A 16,638-nucleotide genomic window follows, 5' to 3' on the forward strand; every position below is an offset into this window, starting at 1 on the left:
ACAGAGATTCTAATGGGCACTTCGGGGTGTTGACAAAACACCTTGTGACTGGTCAACGTAGCAAAAGGGGCAGTCTGGGCTAGGAGGGTACCTGGGGCCCAAGTCAGTTTAGACACCCATCCCTGTGGCTGAGGAGGAGTGCTGGGGTTCTCACCTGCACAGCCTGGCGTCTCTGAGTCAGCACTGAACGCACCAGAGAAAGAGCCTTGTCTGGCTGCTGGGAATCAAACTGGGAGGAGAAGCCACTAGGGTCCAACTCCAAGGAGCTCTCATGACCAGAGGCTTGGGCCATATTGTCCTCCTCTTCTACCATGGCCTGAAATCCAACACAGCAGGGTCACCATCCTACTGACCAAGGCCTAGAATCCATGTAGAGGACTAACATGCCAGCCTGGACAAACCTGATGTTTTCTCTCTCAGGTCCTCTCCCTGGGGGGTGGGAGGAGGGTATCTTAAGAGCCCAAAAGGTTGGTTCCTTCAACTCCTCAAACCAACTCTTCCCCTTCGGTCACCCAAACCTAGAACGAGCAACAAGACTAGCACCCCTTGAACACCCAAGGAATAAATGAAGGAAGAAGAGGTTGCTGAGGTAGCAAAGGCCAGGATCCAGCCGCTGCCGGAGAACTGCAGCTAGCAGTAAGAGAGAGGGCGTTTCAGCAGGCAGTGCCAGCACATGAAAGCTTAGCTACTCCTCAGGGTTCCAGTCTTCAAATGTACTCAGACAATTCCTCCCCACAAGACCCTAAGTCCAGACTCCTCTAGGCGCACCTGAGAGGACAGGGAGGTCTGGGGAGGGTGAGGCTGGACCGGTTACTGTGAACCGGAGGCTTACCAGTACCTGGGTTATGTCCTTGATCATTTGCTGTAAAGACAGCTTCTCCTCTTGGGCATTCCTACTTAGAGATGCCTCGTGTTCCATTAATTCTGCGTGATTTGCCTCCTGGACAGGGAACCAAATACAGCCTATGAGCCAAACTCTCAGAAGAGAATTTATCATTCCAGGCCCCAAATTAACCAGAGTCTCATTCTGTCTATTCTGTCAATCCCACTTTTCCCCTGACCACACGTGAATGCTAACACTGTCCCAGGATTCTGAAGACAATGTGATGTGGTGATTAAGAATTCAGATTAAGGGATTAAGAGCTCCAAATTAGACTGCCTAGATAAGATTTCTTGCTCTATCACTTACTAGCTTGGTAACCTTAGGCAACTCCTTCTTTGAGCTTCCTTCTCTTTAAAATAGGACTAAGGGACTTCCCCGGTGGTGCAGTGGTTAAGAATCCGCCTGCCAATGCAGGGGACAAGGGTTTGAGCCCCGGTCTGGAAAGATCCCACATGCCGCGGAGCAACTAAGCCCATGCGCCACAACTACTGAAGCCCACGCACCTAGACCCTGTGCTCCGCAACAAGAGAAGCCACTGCAATGAGAAGCCCGTGCACCACAACGAAGAGCAGCCCCCACTTGCTGCAACTAGAGAAAGCCCGTGCACAGCAACGAAGACCCAACGCAGCCAAAAATTTTTTAAAAATGGAAAAACTTAAAAAATAAAATAAAATAGGAATAATTAACAGCAACTACTTCATAGATTTGTTTTGAGGCTTGAATGAAAAAACTGCATGTAAATTACTCAACACAGTGTCTGTCAGAAAGCAAATGTTCATTAAATGTGAGCTATCATTGGATGAAGGATGGTTGCTGTCTCTGAACAGCAAATTGGCACTTGAGACTTAAAGCCAGAGGAACCTCTAGCCCCAAGGTCAGCAATAAATTTGAACTCTCAAAATGTCCCCTCCTCCTTCTTACCTTATTGTGCTAGTGAAGGCTTAAAGACGCAGATTTGCAGCTATGTTTTTTTTTTGGCCTATATAAAATTTGAACCAACATTTGTAAATTGAGAGATTTTTCTGAGCTGAGAAATTCATAAAAATTCATAAAAATCTGGATTTCTGGCTTCTCTCAAAAAGTCAACATATGGGCCACACCAGCCCCCATCCCTACATGGCAATAATTTACTGAAGTTGAATAGAGGATGGCTCCTCCAGATGGGACATATATTCTTCAGGGTCCTGCAGTCCTCACTACTCCTCACTGTTTCCTTACTATTGAGATCAAGTGTTCCCTGTTATACTGAAAACTAAATATGACAGCACTGGAAAATCAGAATTCTTATAGGTGAACCCACTTCATTCATTTATATTACCTGGGCCCTGCAGACATCTGAATTTGCAAATTCCTGAACAAAAAGAAACCAAGGGCTTCCCTGGTGGCACAGTGGTTGAGAGTCCGCCTGCTGATGCAAGGGACACGGGTTCCTGCCCCGGTGCGGGAAGATCCCACATGCCGCGGAGCGGCTGCGCCCATGAGCCATGGCCGCTGAGCCTGAGCGTCCAGAGTCTGTGCTCCGCAACAGGAGAGGCCACAACAGTGAGAGGCCCGCGTACCGCAAAAAAAAAAGAAACCAAAAAGGCATAAGCATGTCTAGCTCCCAGCTGATCCTAGCTTGGATGAGAAGACTAGGGATATGTATGTGGATAGGGGTGCAGGATTTGCCTAAAATCAGAGATCTGAAAATTCCCAGAGATGAAAGGAAATGTGCAATCAAGCCAGAGGTTCTAACTTCCAACCTTAGAGAATCCCTTTGATAACAACCCTGGCAGATGTTAAGCCAGTGACACAAACCTCACTCCTTCATTAGACAGGCTGTTCAACTACCGAGCAGCTCCAGCTGCTCTACCACCCTGTAACTTCCAGTCACTGGCAGTGATTGTGCCCCCCTGGCAAACATTAAACAAGCCAACTCTCTTCCCTGGTGTCAGTCCTTCAGTTATGTGAAGGCAGCCATCATGTCTTCCTCAAGCCCTCCTTCTCCAGGCTAACCACATGCATGCTCCTCAGGTGTTTCCCGTATGACTAGGTTTTGAATCTCTCCAAACATCCCCCCCCCCACTTGGCTAGTGTGCCTCTTCATGTGTGTCTCACTCTCTCGGAGGAGGACACACTGCATGCACGCACTGCTGTAGTTTCCCTAGGAATATAGTAGGGACAGTAGACAGCTAATGTTTATTAAATGGATAAATGGATGAGTTAAATAATTTTCAGATTCAACCAAAATTAATTTTTTAGCTTTAGGGGATTTCATCAAGGAACATTTAACTGGTATCCTGCACTCTCTGTCCATAAAGGACAGGAATCTACAGGCCCACTCCCAACTCTCCCAGAACAAAGGATCACGTACCAGGATCTCCATCGTCTCTCTCAGAGCCTTTACCGTCTTTTCATAATCTTCATTTTGCTTCTGAGACTGCGTCAGTAGAGCAGAGAGCTCGGTCACCCTGAAGAGAAGAGCACAGCACAGTTACCTGGGAACCCACTGATGTGGACAGAGCTATGCAGCACACCCTAACCCAAGCCAGACACCCCCACTGCCACCCCCCCAGAGTCCCTTGGGTGCCCCCAGCCCCTGCACTCCCTGAATACATGATGCTATAGCCTTGAACTCGGGGAGGGGGAGCCAAAAGCCACTCAGACGCATGCAGGGATTTACCACATCTCAAGACTGGAACACGTGTTTGGGGGCCCAAGAGCTGAAGGAAAGCCCTGGACCAGGCCCTTCCAGACCCCGCTTGATCTTGAAGTCAAGCGCCCTGAAGCCAACAAGAACATCAGAATTGCCACATGGGATAGTCCCAAGGTCCCTCAAGCCCAAGGTTCTAACTCTGATAGAGAAAAAGGAGGGGCGAATTGGGAAAGATTATGGTTAACCTCCCTGATACTAACCTCAAAGTTCAGGGAAATCACCAGGCATCTTTATCACCTAACACCATATCCTGGAGCTCAGTACCTGGTGTTATATAAGTAGCTAAATAAATATTTCTTGAATGAAGTTATCAAGGAGCTTAATTTTTTATTTCAAAGTCTTCATAATTTTATTCTGTATCATCTTTAAGAGCTTTAACTCACTGTATGGTCATTCATTTAGTTATTGTATGATTCAACAAACATTTACTAAGTGCCTACTATTATCGCAGGTGAAGTGCAAAGCACTAGAACACAAAACTTACTAAGACATGGTCTCTGTCCTTGTGCTTCCCAGTGCCTTCACAACCCAAACAAAACAAACTGCAATTTACACACACCACCAATAGGTGGTGACACAACCCTAGCCATGGGGTATAAACTGAACTTTGCCCCAAGATTCAAACGGAGCTCTTTGTTTACGTCCCTGCCCTTCTTATCATTTTTTAAAAATCTATTTTATTATAATTCAAAAAATAAAAGAGCCTAACCAAAAAAACCCAAAACAAAACTAAATAATCAACGAGATCAATGTAACAAGCACGTCAAAAGACCATAGGGGGGACTTCCCTGGTGGCGCAGTGGTTAAGAATCTGCCTGCCAATGCAGGGGACACAGGTTCGAGCCCAGGTCCAGGAAGATCACACATGCCGCGGAGCAACTAAGCCTGTGTGCAACTACTGAGCCTGCGTTCTGGAGCCCGTGAGCCACAACCACTGAACCCGCGAGCCACAGCTACTGAGCCCACGAGCCACAACAACTGAGCCCACATGCCACAACTACTGAAGCCCGCACGCCTAGAGCCCATGCTCTTCAGCAAGAGAAGCCACCGCAATGAGAAGCCCATGCACCGCAACAAAGAGTAGCCCCTGCTCGCCGCAACTAGAGAAAGCCCGCGTGCAGCAATGAAGACCCAATGCAGCCAAAAATAAATAAATAAATTTATTTTTTAAAAAAATGTACATAACAACAACAAAAAGATCATATGGGGGCACAGTAATGTAACAGGCTATCAAGGTCATAGAAGAGGTGACATTTAACTATGCCTTAAAGGATAAGGCAGAGAGAGAAGGGAGAGAGGCATTCCAGGCTAAGGCCAGCATCTACAAAGGCAGAGAACATGGAAGAACTTGGCTGTTCTGGGAATGGCAAATAGTTTGGTGTTGATAGAGGAGAGTCACAGCCAGCTCTGTAAGTCAAAAGGACAGAAACTGAGCTGCAAGACAGTCTGAGGGCAGAGGGCAGTGAGACAGCCCCAACTGGGTTTCAAACTAGACTCCCTCTGGCACATCTCCTTCCCCTCTTGTGGGAGGAATGCTCTTCACATCTCCCCCACCTATCTTGACTCCCTAAAGGAGTCAAGTTTCTCTTAGCGAACCCCTCCTAGGACCCAGGCCATCTCACCGATCCTGAAGCTCAGCCTTCTCCAGATGCCCTTGACTCTTCAGCTGTGTTAACTCCTGACTCCTTTCATGGGCTTCCTTCTCCAGCTCCTGGGTCCTGGCTAGTAGCAGCATCAACTGGGATGGCTCACTCCCATTCAGTCTCCCAGATCCATCAGATTCCCGGGACTGTGGTGCTCCCACAGTCAGGCGCAGACAACAGGTCAACAGGGAACCTGAAAGCCTCACATGCTCAGCCTTGAGCTCCGTCAGGTCTCTGAGTACAAGCAAAGAAAAGAGCAGACTCCAACAGGGACCAGGAACAGGAAAGGGAGCATGGAGGTCACGCCCAGGGAAGCCTGAGGAGCAGGTCTGGGAAAAGTCATCTCAATCCAACAATCCAACAATTCCATCCCTCCCCACCAACTCTTCCACCTCTGCCTTCCCCCACAACCTGATTCCCTTCTATAGCAGCCCACTGTCATGCGAATAGAGTTGGTAGGGGCAAACCTCCTCCCGTCATACCTCCACACTGACCTGTCAGTGGCTGACTTCATTTCCAGGAAGTGGCGACGGAAGGTCACCACCTCCCGCCACAGACCGAGAAGGCGACCATGCTCCCCTTTCAGGTAGCCCTTGAAGAACTGTGTGTTCAGAAACCCAGGTCATACCAAAGGGCAGAGGACATCTTTTGCCAACACAGGAGTCTTGGATTCCTCCTGACTATTGGGGGGGAAGTGGAGGGCCTTAAAGGAGATAGCTTATGAATGGGTGTCTATGTTCAGGCGATGCTGAAGTGTTTAATAAAGTTAGCAGTGGGATTCAAGAGGTCAAAGGGCCTAGGATGGTATATGGCCTTCTTTGAGCTAGATTAGAAAAGGATAAACAGTAGCTGCTCAACAAATGGGAGCTATTACCATCATCACCACAGACTTATAATGATGATTAAATGATATAACATATGTAAATCATCTAACATAATGCCTAACAGAGCAACGGCCCAGGAAACATTAGTTTCCTTTAACTGGGATCTGAAAATTTCTTCCCCATTCAATTTCAACAGCTACCTCCTTAGCATCTATATTGCAGACTTCCAGATGAGGGCGGTCAGTAAACTTTAAGATCCATCTAAAATCTATGCAGGAACAGAGTTGCTTTGAGTGTCATGCTACCTGCCAGCAAAACTTCGACTGGGCAGGTAAGAACAGAACTAAGGTGACAGCCCAAGCAGGGCAGAGCTGCCAGCATGAGCAGTAAGGACGGCCAGAGACTTTAACAAACAGCTCAGTTTCCATCCAGGTCCTGAAGTTAACCCCTTCCAGCACTGACCAGGCAGCGCCCAGACTGCAAGTCCTCCTCTCACCATTCCCGCCCACTGTTTCTCTTACCTCCTGCTCCATCTGCCACTGGCTCTCCTTCCTCATTAGCTCATCCCGGGCCCGGCTCCAGTCTACTGTCAATTTTTCCACATCTTCCCGAAGCGCTTTATTCACCACGTCAGCTTTTTCCATGTGCAGCCGAAGCTGGGTGTTCACCTCCGCTAGACTCTCACACCTGCACTGGGGAGGGGTAGGAGCAAGTACTAAACAAAGGTCTGAGCCAACCCTTGGACCTCTTGGAGTAAGATGACAACCACTGGAACTTTCCACTGCCAGGAACTGGAGGGCTAAGGCTGAAGTCCTTGATTCTAATCCATGTTAGCCCTCGAGACAGAGGTTTTCCATCAACCTTCTCTACCCGCCTGCCAACCACCCAGGCCAGAAAGTTGGGGCCCATCACCTCTGTTGCTCCTCCTCCAATCGGGTTAGCAGCTGTTCCAGGTTTGGCTCCTCCACACTTTCCCACCTCTGAGGGACCGGTCCCTTAGCCAGACAAAAGCAAGCTTTCATTTACCTCCAACAAGAACATCCCGCAGACCAATTCCCTGATGCCCCCTTCTACTGCAGCCTGCTTATTGTTTTTAAAGTTCATCCGTTTATTTTATTTTTATTTTTGGCCACACCGAGCAGCTTGTGGGATCTTAGCGCCCCCAACCAGGGATAACCCCACCACCACCCCCAAGCAGTGAAAGCACAGAGTCCTAACCACTGGACTGCCAGGGAATTCCCCAGCTTTTTTTTTTTTATTCTTTCTCCCCTTTGTTAGCAATATGTCTCTTTTCTCAATCACTGCATTCCTCAAGTAAACCCACTGCATCCCTCTCTCCAAACGTAAACCAGTGACTTCTCGTGAAAGATGGCATTTGGTAGTGAAAAGAACTTTTGACCTAAGAAGCATAAAATACAGCTTCTTTCACTAATGGTCTTGGCTTCTACTACACTAATTTTTGGACCTTGGGAAGTTATAACTTCTCTAAGCCACAAAGTCTTCAGCTCCAAAATGAAGGTGATATCATTCCCCTGAAAAGTTGCTTTGCAGGTTAAGTGACGTAATTCTATGACAATGCCTAAGGGTGCCTGGCCTACATAGAACGGTACATAGTTAAGTCTCGTCCTTTCCTTCCTCTGAGAGAACTCTTCCGAGGGTAATGTGAGAAGATGCTGAGAGGGAGCTGGAAGAAAGGCAGATAGGTTTTTGAAAGCCAGTTCTACCCAGCCCACAGCACAAAGAAATCTCTCTGTCACAAATACGGTTTTTTCAGGCCTGCAAAGGCACACATCTCTCCAAGACAGATAAACACTGACACCTCCTGGAGGAAAAATGCATCTCTTCTCTCGGATTCCACACCCCTTCCAATCTGGTAATACTAAGTGTCCTAAAGCTCATTTTGTCCTTAGAGAGCCTGGGGTTGGAGTCTGATGGGGCAGGAATAGCTAGGTCCTGTGAAGGTATCTGATGAAAGCTCTCAGGGGCTGACGAAAGAGAGGCTTCTTCCAAACACCGCCTTATCACACCCCAGCCTCCCTCAGTCGGCAAATGAGGCCTAACTATACTCCTTGAGGGCTCAGGAGGAGCACAGAAGAGCCTCACTCACCCCAGTGGCTTCCAGCCGCTTCTCCAGCTCTTGGCACCAACTCCGGTACTGCAACACCTGGGGCAAACAGAGCAGGACACGGCAATGGGCACGGCTGGTACCAACAGCCCAAAGCAAAGGTCCCCAAGGGTCGTGGGCAAATGCGCTGTGAATGAGGGACTGGGTGATGACAGTGAAATGAGGCCATAACATCTTACAGTTTCCATTTGGTCATTTAATCATATGTTCTCTACAGCTCTTGTATTGGAGAAGGAAGTTCATGGGCTTTGGAACCGGAAAACCTAGGATCAGGTCCTAGCTCTAGACTAGGAAAGCAAACCTAGACAACTAACTGACCCCTCATGAAGGTGACCTTTGAAAGGGACATCATAGATGGCTGGTGGAGAAGTTGTAGACATCAAAGGAGAGCTGTTTAGGACATTCCCACCACGTGGCTCCATCTTCTGCAAACCTCATCCCGCTTCAGTCCCCAGCCCCAAGTGTTCTCCTCCTTCCCCTTCCTGAAAGGGCAGCTGCCTCACCTTGGCCTGCAGCTTCCTCACGAGGGTTGCTTGCCTTTGCTGAGCCTCCTGGGAGCTCTTCAGCTTCCGCCAGGAAGCTGCTTGGTTCTCTGCCATCTGCTGCTGTAGCGCCAGCACTTGCTCCTCCAGCACCAGCTGCAGTGACCGGGGCTTCATATTGTTCAACCCAGGGCCCCCTGTCTCCATGGGGGCACCAGACAGTAAGTCCACAGGTCCCTATGCAGCCAGAGGCTGTTCGCTCCCAGCAGGCTCTCTAATCATTGCTGTGTCCCTTGGACCTCCTCTTGAGCTGGGGACTAAAGCACACAGTGGAGTTGAAAGAACTCCCTAGATGACTCAAATTTATTCAGCAAATACTCATTAAGTTCTGTAAAATTGGGATGGACAAAGTACAGTACTCCTCAAAGCTTTTCAAATACTAAGATGGACCTAATCTCTAAAGGGGGGGGGGGACGTGATGAGCATCATTTCCCAAATTTATTGGACCATGACGCAAGCTCACAGGACTAGTGTTTCCTGGCATGACTTTTGTAACTCTGCACTCGACCAAGAGCTCCTAGTTTACCATTGCATCCCTAGTGCCTGGCACAGTGCCTAATAAACATCTGCTGAATGAATCACTAAAGGTGATTTTAGGCTAGCAGGGGAGATGGACACAATTACAATACAATGTGGTCTGTGCAGTAATAACAGAGACATCACAGGATAGTATGGGAAGACAAAAGAAGGACATTTAACCCAAGCTGTGGGGCTGTGAACAGTGTGAATCATCATCATCTTAATTAATACCTGTTAAGTGTTTCTATGGGTCAGTCACTTGAAGTGCTTTACACATACCATGTCATTTTGGCATCACAAGAATCTTGAAACCTTCCAATGCTTTCCTATCATACTTCAGCATTGGTACTATTTTAACTTTACACATGGATGAGGAAACTGAGGCTTACAAAGGCTAAGCCTTAGCTGAGAAATCAGAAAGGTTAAACAATTTGTCCTAGTTCATACAGTTGGCATTTGGTTGACTAGGGATTTGAATACAAGCAATCTGACTCTCTGACAGAGAGTAGCAGGCATTTCAGGCAGGGGAACCAAAAAACAGAGGGAAGAAGGAGCCAGCTTCAGCAGGATGGCAAACCCTCCTCATCTGCCAGGAGATGGGCCAGCACAGGGCAATGGGGGCAGGTGAGGGAGGCCAGCCTAACCCGTGACTTCAGAGACACCCAGGAGACAGGGAGGCAAGATGAGCAAGAGTTTGGGGTGCTAGTCCAAGTTCTGTCTCTAATGGGCTCTAGGACCTCGAGCACGCCACTTCCTTAGGCTCCTCATCCAAAAATGAGGGTGCCCAGCTCCATGACCTCTGAGTTTCTTAGGCCTCTAAAACACACGATAACCTGGGGGCAGAGGAGCGGGGTAGAGTTCTCTCACCTTATCAGCCCTGAGACACCCATCAGCAGGTTTGAGGAGTATCTGTATTTCCAGCTACCTATCAAGAAAATGGTCCATTAGAGCTGCCTTCTTGGCAGCATCAGTCTCATAATCTGAAGAAAATGGCATATACAGCAAATTCCAATGTAACATTTGCACAGACAGTGGGAGTTTCAGGGGCCCCATGTCCCTTTAATGCACCAAACTGTTAATCTTCTACATCCTGGCTCAAATGCCACTTCCTATCAGGTCCTTCCAGATGTATCCAGGAATAATTTATCAGTTTTATAGCCATATATACAATATATATAAATTTATATTTAATGTATAGAGAGAACGTCTATGTTACATCTTATCATTACTATTTGTCTATCTTCTCCACTAATTTGTGAGTTCCTCAAAGGCAGGAGCTAATTCATTTTGGTCATTAGTAGCTTGTCAACAATGCATAATGAAGAAATGCATGTGGGCCTCAATCCTGGCAGATCTAAACCCTTGGCCAGAGGTTACAAATGTAGCCTACGGGTTCTTTTCAATCATTGTGTGGCCTATACGATGGTTTTTAAGAACTTAAGTTAGGTGCCAACATTTACCATTGGCAAAATACATATAAAAATTCGTATTTCTGGCTCGTTTGGGTAATCAGCATATCTAGTGACCCCTGACCCACATTCCCACAAGGCGACAACAGGCTGCAGTGAAACAGTGTCTGCCCCCTTTAGATAAGACATATGCTCTCCAGTTCACCTTAGTCTCAGGCCCCTGCCCTGGCCTAGCTTCTCCCTCACACCGATAGCAGATTTTAGTTGTCATGTCATTGCACTTGTGCTATTGTTTTTCTTATAACAGAGTTACAGAGGAAAACTCAGCTTACTAATCACCTCCTGGGCAACTGCAGATACCCGGGTTTGCTGAGCTTGTACTAGACAGTAAGGAAAGGGCATAAAGTAGGAAGAGTACAGTGGCACCAGTAAAGGCATAGTGGCACCAACACTCCAGGATGCCTCTTCCTAGCTGATCAACTGGGTTAGTACTTCCAGTGTCCTCCCTTTCTGCCCTTCCCTTCCACCACAGCTGTGAAATGCTGGCTCAATCTCTCTCTTCTGGTTGGAGGCACAAACCTGCTGGGAAGTAGCTCTTACCGACAACACGACTAACAACAAGAGTAGCTCTGAGATGCTTCAAGGGACTTGAAGAGCCTTTTCTCCCCGAACACTGTGAGGGATAGACCAGGCTTTTGCAGAGTCTCAGAGGCCCCAAAGGCTCCCTAACACTCCTTTGAATCCCTACCCCCAAAAGCATTCGGTTAAACCCCATGAAATTGCCGATATCTGCCCTTTTTTTAACCTAACAAAATGATAATTTCATGTAATTCAACCTAATATAATAATATTATATATATTTATAATCATATATTTATATATATTATACAAACCTAATATATAAGCAGCCCTCTCATAGTTCCTGGAATTCTCCTATTAAATCCTCTTTTATTCTTTTTATTTATTTATTTATTTATGTGTGGCCACGCCTCGCGGCTTGCAACATCTTAGTTTGATCTGCGCCCCCTGCAGTGGAAGCTCAAGAGTCCTAACCACTGGACTGGCAGGGAATTCTCTAAATCCTCTTTTAGAATAAGGCTGTTGTTAATGTGTATACATTATTTTAGAAAATGATAGTAACACCTCAGTAAAAAAATGGAATTATATTAGAATTATATGATTATTTTACTTTAGCAGATAATTTAAAAATTTTAGAGCTATTTAAAAATTTAGTCCAACCCTCTCATTTTACAGATAAGGAAACTGAGGCTTACAGAGATGAAGTAACTTCATTTTGTTCGTATTTTATTGGTATGCCCCATTTACTTCAAAAATGATGCGAAATTGTAGCAAAGGTACCATACTAATGTAAGATGTTACTAACAGGGGAAACTGGGTGCAGGGTATATAGGAGCTTGCTGTACTATGCAAGTTTTGTAAATCTAAAATTGTTCTAAAAAATAAAGTTTATTTAAAAAATGACTTGAATTGTTTTATGATTAACGCACCCCCCCCCCCGCCAAAAAAAAAAAAAAACAGGACTAAAAAGATGGAGGGAACAGAGAAAAATTACACCAGGAATTTTTCTGAAATTGAGATTCAGTTCTGAGCTTCCTCAAGACACAGTTCAGCACCTTTCATTAACACACTGTCAGATCAGCCAGAGAATAAATAAACTAGCATAGCTCCAAAAGAAAGGTAGGTTTCAATGGCCCTCAGGAAAGGAAAAGGTCAGTAGCTGGCAAATGGTAACAGACTGAATTGCATTCAATGAGAATAATGGATGTCAGTGTGCTCCGTAAACTGTAAACCACTGAATAGATGTTATCATTACCACAGGAAAAGGAAAAAGATTCACTTCTTTTATACGTTAATTTATCCTGTAAACACTCATGAATTCCAGCTTAGCATCAGGTAACTGGCCACAGTGATACAGAAATGAGGAAGACTGACTTCCTACTTTTGCTAGGAACCAGACTGGGAAGGGCAGTGACCTCTGAACCTAGGGTGAAGAGTGAGACAAGAGTGACATAAATTATATATTTTGTCTCATCTCATCCAAATTCTTCCAAAAGGAGTATTTAAATAAATTTAAAATAGCAGCAACACCACCTAAACTTGAAGTAGAGGTGTAAATGTTGCAAGGACTAAGAGGAGAACTGGTATTATTAAACAGAATTTGTCACTTAAAGCAAAAAAGAAAAAACACGTGAGGGCACAGACATTTTATTTCCTGAGAAAAGAAACTATATATATATATATATCTATATATCTATATATATATATATATATATGTCTGGAGAGACAATTTGTTTCTTATTCCAGAAAAAAAGAAATTAGCACACAGCTCCTTATATAAATCTCATATGTGGGCCTCTCTCTCCATCCTCCTCCTACCTCTAAGGCCTCTCTCCCTTTAGTCTCCTCTGCTGGCTCCTCCCCACCATCTCAAGGTTGGAGGCCCCAGGGCTCAGGCTTCAGACCTCTTCTCCACCTACACTCATTTTCTAGATAATCTCATCCAGTTTCATGGCTTAAAACTGTACCTATACACCCATGACTCCCAGTGTTACATCTCCAGCCCATCTGGCACATCACACTCCTATACTAAATCCAAACATTTATTTAACTTCTCCATATAGATGTCTAACAGGCATCTCAAAGTTAACTCATCCAAAAGTGAACTCCTGTTCCTCCAATCTTCCACATTTCAGTACATGCTAATTCCATCCTTCTGGTTGCTCAAGCCCAAAGGCCTTACAGTTATACCGACTCCATTCTCCCACAGCCTATAACCAATCCATCAGCAAATCCTGTTGGCTCTACCAGTTCCTATTGCTTCTGACCCACCCCCATCATCATCCTAAGCAAAGCCACTCTTGGCTTTAAGGTATGCCCACAAATTCTTTGATACTCCTCCCTTCAAGAGGTGGAGCCTAAACTCTCTCCCCTTGAGCATGATCTGGAATAAAGTTAATGAAGCTGAATAAAGTAGAAATGACTTCCAAGACAAGGTCATAAAAGGCCTCCCCTCTCTCTAGCTCTTGCTCTCTCCCCACTCTCTCGGCTGTGTCCTGAGGACACCCAGGCAGCTCTGTGAAGAGGCCCAGTGGTAAGGAACCACATCTTGGGAGCAGACCAGACATCAGTTTGACTGCAATCTCCTGAGAGATCCTAAGCCAGAAACAGCCAGCTGAGCTGCTCCCAGATTTCAGACCCACAACTATATGAGATAATAAATGACTGCTGTTTCAAACTGCTAAGTTTTGGGGTAATTTCTTGCATAGCAGTAGATAACTAATACACCTGGATAACTGCAAAAGCTTCCTAGGTGGTAGCAATGCTTCTACCCTTGCTTTCAAAATTTGCTTTTTCTCAGCAGAATAGTCAGAGTGATCCTTTTAAAACAGTGACAGGGACTTCCTGGGTCGTCCATTGGTTAAGACTCCGAGCTTCCACTGTAGGGGGCATGGGTTCCATCCCTGGTTGGGGAACTAAGATCCCACATCCCACATGGTATGGCATAAATAAGTAAATAAAGCAATAAATAAATAAATAAATATTAAAACAGTGACAGATTCGGTCACTCAGAACCCTCCAGTGGCTAATCAAGAGTAGAAACCACAATCATTGTATTGGCTTACCTGGTCCTCATTATTTGATCCCAGCCTCCAATTGTTTTAATTCCATTTCTTACTCCTCTCCCCTTTGCTCACATCTCTCCAGCCACACAGCCCTCCTTGCTGTACATGCTTGGCACACACCAAGCCACACACTCATCCAGGGCCTCTTCTTCTAGTTATCCTCATGATTGGCTCCCTTGCCACCCTCTCTGTTCAAATGTCCCCTTCTCAGTAAGTTGTTCCTTAACCACCCAATATAAAATACCACCACCCCTCCACACAAACTGGTATTTTTCTTTTCTTTCTTTCTTTTTTTTTTTTGGCCGCACCATGCGGCACGCAGGAGCTCTTAGTTCCCCAACCAGGCATTGAACCCATGCCCCCTGCAGTGGAAGTGGGGAGTCTTAACTACAGGGCTGCCAGAGAAGTCCCTGGTATTTTTCTACTTACTTTACCATGCTTCATCTGTCCCTATCTGAGTATTATGTGTACTATATCTAACCCAATGTACATTTCCCAAGTGCAAGAATATTGTTTTGTTGACTGCTGTATTCTCAGCTCCTAAAACAGTGCCTGGTATATAACAGGTACTCATTAGATATTTGACTAAATGAATGGATATAAGAACATTAGGCAACATGATCCATATCAAAGGTCTTACAAAATGCTGACAGTTCTATAATCTTCTAAAAGGTAAAAACAAACAAAAAACCCCAAAAGAAACAGATCACGTAGTTTGTACAGCACTTTACTCTCTCACAATTATTTGCAATCTTCATAAAAAACACTTTGAGAAGAAATTATTGCCTTCATTTTATGGACAAGAAAACTAAGGCTCAAAACACGGAAGGGGTATAACTGGTCCGCGGCAGAGCAAATACTGAACCCCAATCTGCTTCGAAACTCTACACCCTTCCATTACAAAATGCTGCCCCCTAAATCATGAAATATGAAATCACAGCTCTGGGAGGGACACTTTCTAAAGGGTGTGAAATGATGAGGTCTAAGTCTTCGGCTCTCTGATGGACAAGGACCAAAGAAAGGTAGAGTGTGACTGAAGGAACAAGGGCTAGCACCAGGTTCTAGTTCCTCATGAACTCACTCCGTACATTTGGGAACATCAATTCTCCTTTCTAAGCCTTCTCATGTGCATCACAATCTTGGCCTCCATAACTCATGGAGCTAATGTAAACACCAATTCAACAGACATTTACCAAACCCAAAGGCAATCCAGGAATTATTACATGCTCTGGGGATGGACAGCCTAGAATTCGTATCCCGGCTCCACTCACTTATTAGTTGTGGGACTCTACGCAAATTGATCTAAGAGTGCCTTAGCTTCTTCACGCATAAAATGTGAAGATATAGAACCCACCTTATGGAATCGCTCTGAGGATTAAATGGGCCTTTACAGGTAATGCATTTCGTAGCACCTTTGTGGCTGTTCAATAAATATTAGCTATTATTATGATCATCACGTGCTAGACCCTGGGATACAGATGAAAAAGGCAAGGCATAACGCCCCAACAAGTGCACGGCTGTAAAAGAGATGCAGGAAAAGTAACTCGGTGCAATGAGTGCAAAAACCCAGCAGCGAGCTAACTGCGCCTTCAGAAAGCGGTTGGAAAAGGTTTCCGAGGAAGTGCTATTTAAGGTGGGTCCCGAAGAATGAGCGTTCCAGAGTAGGGTGGCGAGTAGGACTGGACTTTCGTACAGATCACATGCAAAGCCCCAAAGGCAGAGGGAGCCGCAAAATTCTGGGAGCCAGGAGCGAGACGCTTAGGAGAGCGCAGCGCCTTACCGGACAACCCCGGGCTCGGGAAGATCCCTTTTTACGCGGACTTGGAGCGCAGAGTGTTGGCGGCAGCAGCACGCGGACACACCCGCCTAGGACAGGTCCCAGCCCCTCTCTGGGCCTCGGCCGCTGCCCGAACGGAATTCCCTAAGGCGCTCTAAGAGGGCCAGCCTCTGGGCCTCAGACCGTTAACCCGGGCACCTCCCGCCTGCCCTTGAGGCCCCACCTCACCACGCTCGGCTCCCGCAGATTCCTCGGGTGCTCCTCAGCGCCGCAGCGCCTGAAGTAGCAGCTAAGGCCCGGCCGGGGGCGGGTGCCCACCAAGGGGCTGGGGCTCAGGCCCCGCCCCTCAAACTCCCGCCCTTTCGGAGGGCCCCCGCCCCTCCGTGCAGCACGCCTAAGGACGGACTGCGCCACCTAGGGGCCTCCGCCATGTTGAGTACTGGCAGCCGACTTAAAAGTGTGGCCCAGAAGAAAAAACGGGATAATATTAAGAGATATTAAGATTCCCTCGCCAGAAATGGGGACAGACAGGCTTGCTGGATTCGAGTAAGGGAAGTTTTAGTAACAGAAAAAAACT

The 16,638-nt window shown here is 46.3% G+C and overlaps 1 protein-coding gene across 8 annotated transcripts in view; it reads right to left on the bottom strand.

Moving 5' to 3' along the window:
* CEP250 (centrosomal protein 250) overlaps positions 1–16,378 on the bottom strand; it is a 47,755-nt gene extending 31,377 nt beyond the window's left edge. For 2 of the 8 annotated variants that reach the window (XM_079945660.1, XM_079945655.1), the window contains exons 1-11: positions 16,285–16,378; positions 10,099–10,156; positions 8,674–8,969; positions 8,153–8,209; positions 6,958–7,040; positions 6,567–6,732; positions 5,716–5,822; positions 5,201–5,455; positions 3,237–3,333; positions 839–940; positions 155–316 (exon numbers count right to left, since the gene is read on the bottom strand). In XM_079945660.1, coding sequence (XP_079801786.1) covers positions 155–316; positions 839–940; positions 3,237–3,333; positions 5,201–5,455; positions 5,716–5,822; positions 6,567–6,732; positions 6,958–7,040; positions 8,153–8,209; positions 8,674–8,859 — 1,215 coding nt within the window. In that variant the 5' untranslated portion in view covers positions 8,860–8,969; positions 10,099–10,156; positions 16,285–16,378. Of the gene's footprint in view, positions 1–154; positions 317–401; positions 747–838; positions 941–3,236; positions 3,334–3,545; positions 3,624–5,200; positions 5,456–5,715; positions 5,823–6,566; positions 6,733–6,957; positions 7,041–8,152; positions 8,210–8,673; positions 10,028–10,098; positions 10,157–16,064 lie in introns of those variants that run through there. The other 6 variants (XM_079945656.1, XM_079945657.1, XM_079945658.1 and 3 more) reach the window with 6 other exon arrangements.
* Between the last annotated feature and the right edge of the window lie 260 nt (positions 16,379–16,638).

Source organism: Stenella coeruleoalba, assembly GCF_951394435.1.
Source record: "Stenella coeruleoalba genome assembly, chromosome: 15".
Taxonomy (NCBI): domain Eukaryota; kingdom Metazoa; phylum Chordata; class Mammalia; order Artiodactyla; family Delphinidae; genus Stenella; species Stenella coeruleoalba.